Source organism: Embiotoca jacksoni, unplaced genomic scaffold, assembly GCF_022577435.1.
Source record: "Embiotoca jacksoni isolate LCO1_2020_lvr unplaced genomic scaffold, fEmbJac1.0.p SCAF_69, whole genome shotgun sequence".
In the NCBI taxonomy this organism is placed as follows: Eukaryota; Metazoa; Chordata; class Actinopteri; family Embiotocidae; genus Embiotoca; species Embiotoca jacksoni.
Window position 1 is genome coordinate 816,719 of NW_027185424.1, and position 12,500 is coordinate 829,218.

The window sequence follows — 12,500 nt, forward strand, 5'->3', positions numbered from 1 at the left end:
GGCTGGTACGCAAATTGCAGAGGGTCCAGAGAAGATTTCACCAGCGGCCTGAGGTGGGCCAAGACCAGCCTCTCCAGCACCTTCATCACATGAGATGTGAGGGCAACCGGTCGGTAGTCGTTGAGGCCAGATGGAGTCGTCTTCTTGGGGACAGGAACCAGACAGGACGTCTTCCACAGCACCGGGACGTCCTCCTGCTTCAGGCTCAGGTTGAAGAGGTGTTGTAGGACCTCAGCCAGCTGGACGGCGCAGGTCTTCAGGACCACGGGGCTGATGCCGTCAGGTCCTGCAACCTTGCGCTGGTGGATTCTCTCCAGCTGTCTCCTAACCTGGCCAGTCGTCACAGAGAGGGGGGTGAGGGGTCGAGGTGTCGATGGAGGAAGAGCCCTTTGTGATTGAGGGCTCTATGCAGTTCACCAGGGGGCGCAGAGGGGGGAGGGGGAGGCAGCAGAGGTGTTTTGGAGGTGTGAGGTGTGGAGGAGACAGATGAGGGTGGTGAACTAAACCTGTTGAAGAAACAGTTTAGTTCATTTGACCTCTCCAGGTTCCCCCTGGTTGTCTCTCTCGCCCCTTGAACCCAGTAATCTCCTTCATACCGGTCCACACCTCCCTCATGTTGTTCTGCTGGAGTTTGGCCTCCAGCTTCCTCCTGTAGGAGTCCTTGCACTCCCTCATCTTCTCCTTCAGATAGTTCAACAATCTAAGAATAATGTTCCTCAAAGTAAAACTACAAAGAATTAGTGGATTTCATCGTCTGCGGTTCATAATATCATTAAAAGATTCAGAGAATCTGGAGAAATCTCTGAACACAAGGGACAAGGCTGGAAACCAATGGTGGTGATCTTCGGGTCTTCAGGCAGCACTGCATTAAAAACACACTATTCTGCAGTGGAAATCACTGCATGGGCTCAGGAACACTTGTGAAAACCATCGTCTGTGAACACAGTTTATCGCTGCGTCCACAAATGTTGTTAAAACTCTCCAAAGAAGAAACCAGATAGAAACATGATCCAGAAACACCGTCGCCTTCTCTGGACCGAGATCATTGAAGATGGACTGAGGTGAAGTGGACAACTGTCCTGAGGTCTGATGGATCACAATCTGAGATTCTGTTTGGAAATCATGGACGCTGCATCCTCCAGGTTAAAGAGGAGAGGGACCATCCAGCTTGTTATCAGCTCAGTTCTAAAGCCAGCATCTGTGATGGTACAGGATGCATTAGTGCACATGGCATGGGTAGCTTGAACATCTGGAAGGAAGCATTAATGCTGAATGATACTGTACTGTATATACATCCAGGTGCAAATCTGGCCTCCTGCAGTCCAGCACTATCACCCATTGAAAACACTGGCACATCATGAAATTAAAAATGTGAAAACGGAGAGACTGAACTGTTGAGAAGCTGAAATCTTGTATCAGGACATATCAGGGACCACATTTCACTTTCAAAACTCCAGAAACTGGTCTCCTCAGTTCCCAAAGGTTTCCAGAGTGTTGTTAAAAGAAGAGTTGATGCAGCTCACTGGTGAACATGATCTTAGAACAACTTTATAGAGACGTGTTGCTGACATCAGATTCAAAATGAGAAGATATTCTAATAAAAAAACACAACAAATTCTGCTTCAACATTTGCTCTTGTTTTTGGTCCATTTTCCATTAAATATGGGTTTACGTGATTTGCAAATCTTCATATTCTGTTGATATTTTCATGTTACACATTTTTTTTTGGAAACATGGTTTTACCAAGAAACAGGTAGTCTTGAATTTAAAGTATCTAAAAAAGATTTGGTAGCACTACTAGTATTGCAGAGGCATTGTCAGGCCAACTCCACGAGGAATGTACAGTATGTGGTCTCATATAATGTCTTGATATTAATAATCACTCACAAACAGCGAACCTCTTGTATTTCTTCCAGTTGAATACGTAATAGAAAGTGATTTTCAGTTTCTGTGTCTTCAGCTTGGCCTGCCTCTCTCCAGTTTGTGCACAGTGCCATGCAACACCATCTTTGGATCACAACACCAAATGGTAGGACAAGACCGATATATAAACATACATACATATCGGATAGTTAGAATGACTATGACTTCAACTCCAATCCTGTTTGTCACTGTCAGGACGTTGCCCTGTTGGAAAAACTCATCAAAGAAGACATAGAGGCCGGGAAGCTTCCTTTGCTGTTGATTGCTAATGCAGGTGAAGGGCCGTCACAGTTCAAACAGTGCACTTTGTACCATGCTTGCATGAGTTGAAGATAACACATTTAACAGTAGATATGCAGCATATACAAATTCTTTTTTTAGCAGTTAAAATTTGTGAATTTCAGCTTGAAGTAATTCTGTGTTGTTTTTTCCCAGGAACTCCTGGAGCAGGGCACACGGACAAGTTGGGTCGTTTGAAGGACCTGTGTGATCAGTACAGCTTGTGGCTTCATGTGGAGGGGTGGGTCCGTTCTGTCACCTGGTACAATACGTGGTGTGAAAGGAAAACGCTTTTTTTCCTGAGAGTAAGATGTGCAGATGGATTTCAGTCTCTTATCTGTGTTTTACAAAGAGCCATCAAAAATAGTTCAGAGACGGTTCCTGTTGGGCAAAGCAAAGAGGAGAAGAGGTCACAGATGTGGGTAACGAGGTGCCGGGTGACGATTGTGTTGTTGCTCCAGCAAACAGGAGGTGACCAAGTCAAACCTGGAGGGAAGCGGAGCTCCGGCTGTTTGTGCTCTCAGCCAGTTGCCACTGGACATGTTTCCTCTGCTTCTCCAGTGTTTCACACTGCCAGCAGTAACTAACTCCTTGAACTCTGTGTTTTGTTGGGTTTTTAAGATAATTAATCAAATTACTTGTGGTAATTAATGAGTTATTTTTCACTCCTCCTCCTCCTCTTGACAGTTTGACAGATCACAGCTTGCGGTCTGCTTTTTTGTTTTTACAAAATAGTGACAGCTTTCTTCCTCTGCCTCCCTGCTCAGCCTCAACATCATGTTGCTGGTACCTGATACCTGACACTGGTATTGGTACCATGGTATCACCAACCAGCCACCCACCTCCTGGCAGCAAAGCAGAAACACATATTTTCCATTTAAAACTGATATGAACTTCATTTTTAACATTAACTCATCAGAAAGTGATACAGGATGCAGTTCGTCACTGCCGTGATTGCATCTTAAAATTCTATAAATGCAAATGAATATGGTAATAATTTTAACTTTTAGCCTTCAGATTTTCTTGAGTCTCTTATAGCTATTTCAGTTTCACTACTACTGTAGTTTGTATTCATTAGGATGTTGTGTTTTGTTTTTCAGGGTCAACCTGGCAACCCTGGCACTGAGTGAGGTCACCTCTGCAATCATGGTAATCTCATGTTTAAAAATATCATCATCTGCTTCCCTTTATTCTGCTGATAAACACACAACACAAACAGGACCAGGTCAAAACGGAGTACATGGCTGAACCCTCACCGCACGTTCATTACAGAAGGAAATGCAATCTAGTGTTGCCTTAACGTGTGTGTATAACGTGTGTGTATAACGTGTGTGTATAACGTGTGTGTATAACGTGTGTATTTTGTTGGTCCTCCTGCAGGCAGCCACCAGGAGTGACAGTGTGACTCTGACTCCGGGGCCGTGGCTTGGACTCCCCTCTGTTACTGCTGTCACCCTCTACAGACATGAAGATCCAGCGCTGGTTGGCTTTTATCATATGCAGACTATAAAAGTGCATGTTTTGGTGTCTTCTGTGTCATTTTTTTTGTTTCCCTGTCTGCTGATGTGAACGTTTGCGTTTCAGTCTCTGGCAGCAGGTCTGACCTCCAGCCAGCCGGTGGAGAAGCTGCGAGCTCTTCCTCTCTGGCTCTCGCTGCAGCACCTCGGCCACAATGACATCGTCCAGAAGATCCGACACGCCACGACTCTGGTGAGCATCCTCACAGGAACTCCTCCTGAACCAGACTGCTTTTCATGCAACTTGTTAACAGACTTTTTTCAAAGCAGTATTTTGACTTGTGAAACAAATGTTGGTGATGTCTCAGTGAAGAACAACTCCGTCAGCTGGAGCAGCACCAACATGTTTGCTATAAAAAGTGTCTGTTATTGATTTTCTCGCCTCATGCAGTTCACCGAGCTTTAATCAGAGGCTCGCACAGCAGCAACTCATTTTATGATAATGCAGCCAATACCCATAATTCCTAAAATAATACAAAACAGCTACAATATTTATACTTGAGAGAATTTTTAAGAGAATTTCTTGAATGTCATATGCAATTAAATTCTTAATTTGCTGCTCCTCACTCACCTAAACAAGAAAATGATCTATAAATATTTACAAAATCTAAAAAAAGAACTTGAAGAAATGAAAGTATTGTGCACGACGCAGCAGAGAGCAGTAGTCTGGTGTTATATGCATTATTCAGATAACGGTGACAATTAAAACAGACTTTACCCTCTCTCACTGATGTATTTGGCTGCTTTTGGTGAATTGTTTTTGGATAGACCAGTGAGCTGGTGTGGTGATTAAAAAAGGAGAAAATGAATCAATCTGGCAACAATAATCTGCTCCCTTGTGTTGAGTGTGAACAATGACATTGATTTTTAATCAAAACTGATGAATTACAGCTGCAGAATTGATGAGCAGCAGACTGGAGGGACTCGTAGGGATAAAGAGATCAGGAAATGAAATGGGAACATTATTTTTCTTCCATGTTACTATTTGTATGTATTTAACATAGAAGTGGACCAGTTCTGGTTTCAGGCTAGCTGAGTGGAATTTCTAAACTGCACTCACAAAATGGTGTTTTTTTGGTGTTTCTTGTCTTGACGGTGTCCGGCCTCCGGGGCTCCCATCGAACACCTCGGGTGTATTAACGGGACTTATTGCATGTTTGAACTGGTTCCAGCCAAACAACAGGAAGGCACAGTGACTGTTGAAATTCAGTGAGGTTGCAGGATTTGGTACCGCTGTGCCCATATGTGGACCAGAACCAAACCTGTCTTGTAACCTGAACATAAACAGTTATGCATTTTAGCTTAAGAAACCAACCTTGTCATTGTGTCACAAACAGGTTCTTTAGCTGCAAGTCTAAAACTTTTCGTGGCGAGTTGAGTTGGACGTGAAGGGTGAGATGGAGGAGACGAGTGTCTGGTGCTGCTTTACTCGGATCCACAGCAGGACGACGCACACACAGCTCGCTGCTAGATTTAAAAAGCTTTCAATAGATAAGAGCAATGCAATGTCAACTGACCTCCACGTGGCTCAACACACGGAGGGAGGAGGAAGTTGTGTTTGTACAGCCATGCTAACTCTATACTCACCTTCTCACCTCCTTCTCAGAAAAAACTGATTTCCAAACAGATTTGACTATTTGATTTAAGCATCGAAGGTTATTACATAAGAGCTTTGAACTCCTATTTTGCTCACTTGACCTTTATCTCTCTCCACAGAGCCAGCAGCTCCTCCAGAAGCTCAAATCTCTGGCCTCCATCAAAACCTCGGTAGGTGCTGTCTTCATGTTCTGCATCGATGATAACATCATGTCGACCATAATAAAAAGCTGTCTGCTCAGACTTTAGATATTTTAGTTTAGCACAGAGCGAGACGCCTCTGAGGAGAGTCAGTGAAAATGAATTCAAACTTAGTAGTAATTTGTATTTTACCATCAATCATCCAAACGTCTGACAGATGCCACTTTCAATAGTGCTGTGCACATCTGACTCTTCAGTGCACCACCTTCAGACAGACAGACAGGAGACAGGAGACGGACAGACAGGAGACTGACAGACAGACAGATAGGAGACAGGCAATCAGACAGACAGACAGGAGACTGACAGACAGACAGATAGGAGACAGGCAAACAGACAGACAGGAGACTCGGAGACAGACAGACAGAAAAAAAACAGGTTTAATGTAGAAATATGATTTGCCTGATTGACAGTTGAGTGGATCAGAGTCTCTTCGTGTATTTCTGAGTAACACGAGGTTGTGACAAACGAAGAAACGACTAACTTGAAAAAGAAAACCCGTTTGTGTTTGTAGGACGTTAGAGACAGAGATCTCTCATCGAGGCTTTGAGAATGGTAACATGAGATTTATACTGAAACAGACTTGTTCACTGGCATCATATCTTCACTGACATGTAATAGAATGGAAATTGAATATGTGGATTTGAAGCATTGTTTATGAACACTACTGTAATCCAGATGCAGTGAGCAATCCCAGGCATCTATGTTAGTGCTTTCCAGTGTGTAGCTGTGGCTGTAGTCAGTCTGGGTTACCCTGGTTACCTTGGTTACCTTGGTTACCTTGGTTCCAGGGCGTGGTGGCGTCCATCCCGCCCATCTCCGGGGCTTCACTGCGGGACGTTCTGGGCTCTCTCATGCTCTCTATTGTAGGTGGGACCAGGCCTCTATCCCTCACAACTCCTTTCCTCTCCCCGCCTGTCCTCCCCTTTCACCCCCTTTTTTTTAATCTCCCTGTCACTTCTGACCATTTTCCTTCACCTACATCAGCTCAGCAGTATTTGGGTCTCCATTGGCTGATGGACTGTTCACTTCTTCCTAATTGTTTAGGATGTGGACCATTCAGGCATGTTCTTTGAGGTACTTCAGTGAATGCCTCGCCACACACGTTTTGTTGCCTTTGAAAGAAAAATACAAGGGTCATGAATAATTAATGGGGTGTCATGTGCTGTTGGATTCCAGTACTTCCTTTAATTGAACAACCAAATACCTGGAAATGAATTAATTAGACCACTGACGTCACTAAAGAATCCATTTGTAAAAATGGATGTCCAGATCAACCTGTACTGGATGCAGCTGTAGGGCCTGGTTCTGGTTCTGGTTCTCTGGTGTCGAGATGGGTGCTGCTGGTTGGGTTTTGTTAGTTACAGCTTGTTCTTAGCAGTAAATGCTGATTGTATGTCTTTGTTGGAAGATGATCATTATTTAATGCCCATCCCTACCTAGTAATAGACTAACCCAATGTTGTGTTGGGAAGGTACTCCTCCTTTATTCAACTTCTTATCATTGATAAGAGCTCTCCTTTTTCTCTCGATGACAACATATGTTTGTGCTTCATCACACAATTCGAGGTATTTTTCCTACGTGACCTTTCCGACTTGTTTTTTTTTAAACTATTCTTGACTACTTGAACCTTCAGTTAAAGTATGTTTGTTGATTCCTGTCTGTGATGTGCTGCACATTTTATGTACTGACATTTTTTTAGTCTTCTTGGAAGCATTCATTGTTTTTCACTTACTTGGATGTCATGGAAGGACTTTTGAAGAACCAAAAAAGCACCTGAGTTCAGACTGTCTACTTTCACACCTCCAAACCCCACCGAGGTACAAACCCCACCGAGGTCCAAACCCCACCGAGGTCCAAACCCCACCGAGGTCCAAACACCACCGAGGTCCAAACCCCACAGAGGTCCAAACACCACCGAGGTCCAAACCCCACCGAGGTCCAAACACCGAGGCCCAAACCCCACCGAGGTCCAAACCCCACCGAGGTCCAAACACCGAGGTCCAAACCCCACTTAGGTCCAAACCCCACCGAGGTCCAAACCCTGAGGTCCAAACACCACCGAGGTCCAAACCCTGAGGTCCAAACACCGAGGTCCAAACCCCACTGAGGTCCAACCCCCACTGAGGTCCAAACACCGAGGCCCAAGCCCCACCGAGGTCCAAACACCGAGGTCCAAACCCCACTTAGGTCCAAACCCCACCGAGGTCCAAACCCCAACCAGGTCCAAACCCCACCGAGGTCCAAACCCCACCGAGGCCCAAACACCACTGAGGTCCAAACCCCACTGAGGTCCAAACCCCAACCAGGTCCAAACCCCAACCAGGTCCAAACCCCACCGAGGTCCAAACCCCACCGAGGCCCAAACCCCACTGAGGTCCAAACCCCAACCAGGTCCAAACCCCACTGAGGTCCAAACCCCAACCAGGTCCAAACCCCACTGAGGTCCAAACCCCACCGAGGTCCAAACCCCACCGAGGTCCAAACACCACCGAGGTCCAAATGAATGGATAAGCCCATTACAAAAAGCTTTTCAGATGCTATTTATTCTGATCCAACAATTCCTTTGTTTAAAGCGTATTGAGGCTTTGACTCCAGGCCTGGGCATGAAATAACCCGTTTTCTTTTATATACATAAAATATTGTTTTTCTCATGTTTTAAATTGACGCAGCACATGCTTGTGAATTATTCATGACCTTCACGTCAACACTCCAGGAAATAGCCTTCATTTCAGCCCCACCCAGGCACCCCGCTTGATGTCATTGTAGTTCCTGTCTAACGGTTCAGAAAATGAAAACAAATGGACCATGTTTTGCATTATTGTGATCGAAACTTTACTGAATTAATTCTGTTTGATCAGCGTAGCTCAATTTGACTCATGATAATCAGGAGACTCCATCTGTTACACTCCAAACCACAGGTGTGTCCAGGTGCTGCCAGCATCAATAACCTGGTTGCATGGTCCATGGACTTAAAATATGATGTATTTATTCTAATTAAGAGTCACCTCAGGTGCTGTTGCAGCCCGTTCATGTTTCCAGCCAGATGTTCTGAACTGGAGCGCTGGCGTTGGTTTGATCCGCTGCATGCTGCCGACAGGAAAGAACTCGTTTCCCATCCCGAGCTCTGTCCATAACATTCAGGAGGCACGGACACAGCGACCCTTTGATACGTGTTCCCATCACCAGCTGATGCTAACTGTTTTGCATGTTATCAAGTAGAGCGCATGATAAGAACATGCTGCAATACCTGATCTGTGTGTGTCCAACAGGTGGAGAACGAGCTCAACTCTCCGGTGGTGCTGTTCAAGTTCGCCCAAGAAATCAGTGCCGGTAAGATTTTCACATTAATGAGCACTTCTATTGACATAAAGGTAGAATTATACTGAATTATACTGAAGCAATGATTCATCCTCTTCCTCATATATATATATATATATATATATATACACATCAATCATAGTATATTGACATATTGCTGCTTCCTTTGTGTTGTTAGCGTCCAGCGGAGCTTCAGTCGAGGGTTTCGGTGCCGGAGAGAAAGACGTCCTCGATGCCTTCAACCGATGGGTGAGTGTTTAATCACTGGCCGTGGAGCAGGTAGGAACTAGTAGGAACTAGTAGGAACTAGCTATGAGCAGAGATAACGTCACCATGGCATGTAGGCACAAGTTATCCTACGCCAGGACTGCTGTTGAGCACTGAAGACAGGTTCCCACTTGATAACCGTACTGAGATACTGAACACACTCACCTGGTTACCAACACTTTGGGCCAGGGAGCTCCTTCCTTTAGTGTGTGTGCATAGCATGAACAATGTTAGCATGGATAGTGTTAGCATGAACAATGTTAGCATGGATAGTGTTAGCATGAACAATGTTAGCATGGATAGTGTTAGCATGAACAATGTTAGCATGGATAGTGTTAGCATGAACAATGTTAGCATGAACAATGTTAGCATGGATAGTGTTAGCATGAACAATGTTAGCATGGATAGTGTTAGCATGAACAATGTTAGCATGGATAGTGTTAGCATGAACAATGTTAGCATGGATAGTGTTAGCATGAACAATGTTAGCATGAACAATGTTAGCATGAACAATGTTAGCATGGATAGTGTTAGCATGAACAATGTTAGCATGGATAGTGTTAGCATGGATAGTGTTAGCATGAACAATGTTAGCATGAACAATGTTAGCATGGCTAGTGTTAGCATGGATAGTGTTAGCATGTCTTGTATTAATGATAATTAATAATATTAATAATTATAATAATATAATAATGATAATTATTGGAAGCTGAAGAACTTTTTAGAACTGAGCCTTTTTGTGGTTCTGTTGTTCTGCTGACTGACATCAGATTGTTGTTGCGGTGCAGCTGGGTGAGCAGCTGGCACAGCTGGTTCCCTCCAGCGGGGTGGAGGTGGTGGAGCTGGAGGACGAAGGCACCTGTGTTCGCTTCAGTCCTCTCCTCACTGCTGCAGGTAACACTGTCCACATGTAGATAGTGGAGCTGTACAGGATTGACCGGTGACAGGTGGAGGACATGACTCACCCCCCCCCCCCCCCCCCCCCCCACCACCAGGCCTGGGCACCCAGCAGCAGGATGTGGAGGACCTGGTGGAGAAGCTGGCCGACCTCGTGCCCGTGTTGTGCTCCACGATGTTCCTGAGACCGGACTTCCGAGAGGAGATCCAGCGCTCCTCGGCGTCGCTCCGCTACGTGGAGGACCTGAGCTGGCCGGGCCTGGGGGCCGTCCGGTAAGTTCTGCAGAACTTCATCACCGTGATCCGTTTCAGTGGTGGAGGATCAAAGTGATCTGCAAACAGGATGAAGACGAGGTCCTGGGACTTTGTCCATCCAGTGTCCATGTGCTCTGTGGACTTGGAGAAGTCTTCAGCTGGGCTCCTCGGGGGTTCTTGTGGGGGTTCTTGTGGAGTTCTTGTGGGGTTCTTGTGGGGTTCTTGTGGGGGACAGCAGCAGAACCGGGTTCCGGGTCATTGCATTTGGTTCCCGTACAACCAAAGTGAGAGTTAAGTCCGTATCCTCGGTGTTCAGGCCTGACGTAGTCCGAGACCCTCCGGTTCCCTGGACGGAGTCACGGTGCCGTGAGGAACCGACCTCAGAACCAGCTGTCCAACAGGAGTGTTGACCATCCGGGAGGAAGACGAGGACTCGTCCTCTTCCTCAACTGAGCCTGAGTCCAGACTGACCGTTTACACACTATTTCTTTTTACTTTTAGTACGAACTGCAGTTTCATGTTTACAATTAAGAAAAACTACGTCATCATAAAAATGTATCTTGAACTTTGACCCACTTTGTCGTCTCCGTCGCCATCTGTAGTTTGAAGTGAGAAGAAAAAGGACGAGGTTTAGAACGAGTACGCTTCCTTGTAACGCCTCTTCTTCTTTTTGTGGGCGGAGCTTTAGCGCCACCAACTGTCTCGGCGGCTCAGTCCGTGTGACGTAGCTCCCGCTGCAGGGGATTGTGGGTCAGAACATCCAGAGTAACATGCTAATGCATGCTAATACATGCTAATGCATGCTAACGCACGCTTCATCGGACCGTGACAGCACCTGTCAGTCTGAGGCCGCGGTTCTCTTTCTGAAAACGGTGTATTGCTCTCCGGGCCGGGACGGAGCGCCGTCCCTCAGGATGCTTCCAGGGAGACCCGGAACCCGCCGGAGGCATCGAATCTGATGCGGCCTGGGACGGCTTCGGCATTTCCCCCGGAGAGCCTGGAAACGCTGCTGAGGGAGCTCTGCGCTAACCTGATTAACCTGTTGCTACCGCGACCTGAGAAGAAAGGTGAGCTCCGGCTCCACGACGACTCTCAGCTGAAAGATGTCTCTGATCTACTGAAGGAACTCCCGGGTGTGCAGTCGGCTTCCAGAGTCCAGAACGCATTCGATGTTATCTCTTGGTTTTATCTTTGAACATCTGACAGGAGAAAGACTCGGCTTCCAGGGTTACGTATGCGAGTGGCGGGCCGAGACCGGGTGTCTCCACCCCGACTCAAAGTCAGGCAGCGTTTAGGTGGAGATGGTTGGGGGGGCACTTCCCTGGTCAGGACGAAGGCCCGGACCGGGGGGGTCGTTTTCCTCCGCCGGGAGGTCCGTGGGCCGACGACAGGTCCCGGCAACCCGAGATGAAGGAGATCACGCTGCAGATTTTGTGATTGATAGATACTCGATGTAAAGAAGACAAGTGACTGGTAAAAGTTGGAGGATGGAAGAACACAGACCGACACGTTCTGAATTCACAGGCCGATAAATAACTTCAGCGAAACCAATTATTGAACCCGAGACGGCGAAGAGAACTCGTCTGGTTTTACTTCAGATCGCGTCACCGTTGTTTTCCCGAGCAGCGACTCCCAACCTTTACATAACTAACGTGGCCGCCTTCGTTCTTTTGAAAATGTTGGAACGACGTGCTGCTCGGTCGGTTTGAAACACGGAGTGACGGATGTGTTGCTGTTCAGGTTCGAGCCGCAGGCCGAAGGGATGGATGAGAGCAGGAGGAAGCTGGAGGTGGAGAAGATGAACACCGAGCTGCTGAAGAAACTGCAAGAGCTGGACAGCGACATCATTTTCTCCACCGGTGAGCAGCTCTTCACATCCGGAAGACACGACGTCCGGCATTCGTCCGACTAAATCTTCTCTTCTCTTCTCTTCCTGTCTTCCCAGGCCCCGAGTTCGGGACAGAGGAAGACTGTATTTTCGTCGGCATGGTGACCGAGGACGTTGATGTTTCGGAGCTTGTGGACACTATCGCTGCTCTGGGGAGAGACATGGAGGAGAGCGGGAGGGTAACTGCTTCATTTATTTTACAGGATACATAAAGGTTGTTTAACAGCCACAAAAAGGTTAGAAACGATTTAATGAATGATTGAAATTAGTCGTTAGCTTCTCACCAAATTCTGAAAAAGTCATTGCTGTAGTTTCATTTATATATTTATTGTCATACTTTCACCGTATCTTTAAATAGA

General features: G+C 46.3%; 1 protein-coding gene across 1 annotated transcript in view; it reads left to right on the forward strand.

Annotated features, from left to right (window-relative positions):
• Positions 1-12,500, forward strand: part of pdxdc1 (pyridoxal-dependent decarboxylase domain containing 1) — a 30,005-nt gene that overhangs the window by 9,235 nt on the left and 8,270 nt on the right. The window contains exons 7-19 of the mRNA XM_069175677.1: positions 1,961-2,029; positions 2,119-2,197; positions 2,359-2,443; positions 3,303-3,351; positions 3,583-3,684; positions 3,787-3,912; positions 5,436-5,486; positions 8,786-8,846; positions 9,013-9,083; positions 9,890-9,995; positions 10,097-10,271; positions 11,994-12,112; positions 12,199-12,320. Of these exons, the coding sequence (XP_069031778.1) occupies positions 1,961-2,029; positions 2,119-2,197; positions 2,359-2,443; positions 3,303-3,351; positions 3,583-3,684; positions 3,787-3,912; positions 5,436-5,486; positions 8,786-8,846; positions 9,013-9,083; positions 9,890-9,995; positions 10,097-10,271; positions 11,994-12,112; positions 12,199-12,320 (1,215 nt within the window). The remainder of the gene's footprint in view (positions 1-1,960; positions 2,030-2,118; positions 2,198-2,358; positions 2,444-3,302; positions 3,352-3,582; positions 3,685-3,786; positions 3,913-5,435; positions 5,487-8,785; positions 8,847-9,012; positions 9,084-9,889; positions 9,996-10,096; positions 10,272-11,993; positions 12,113-12,198; positions 12,321-12,500) is intronic.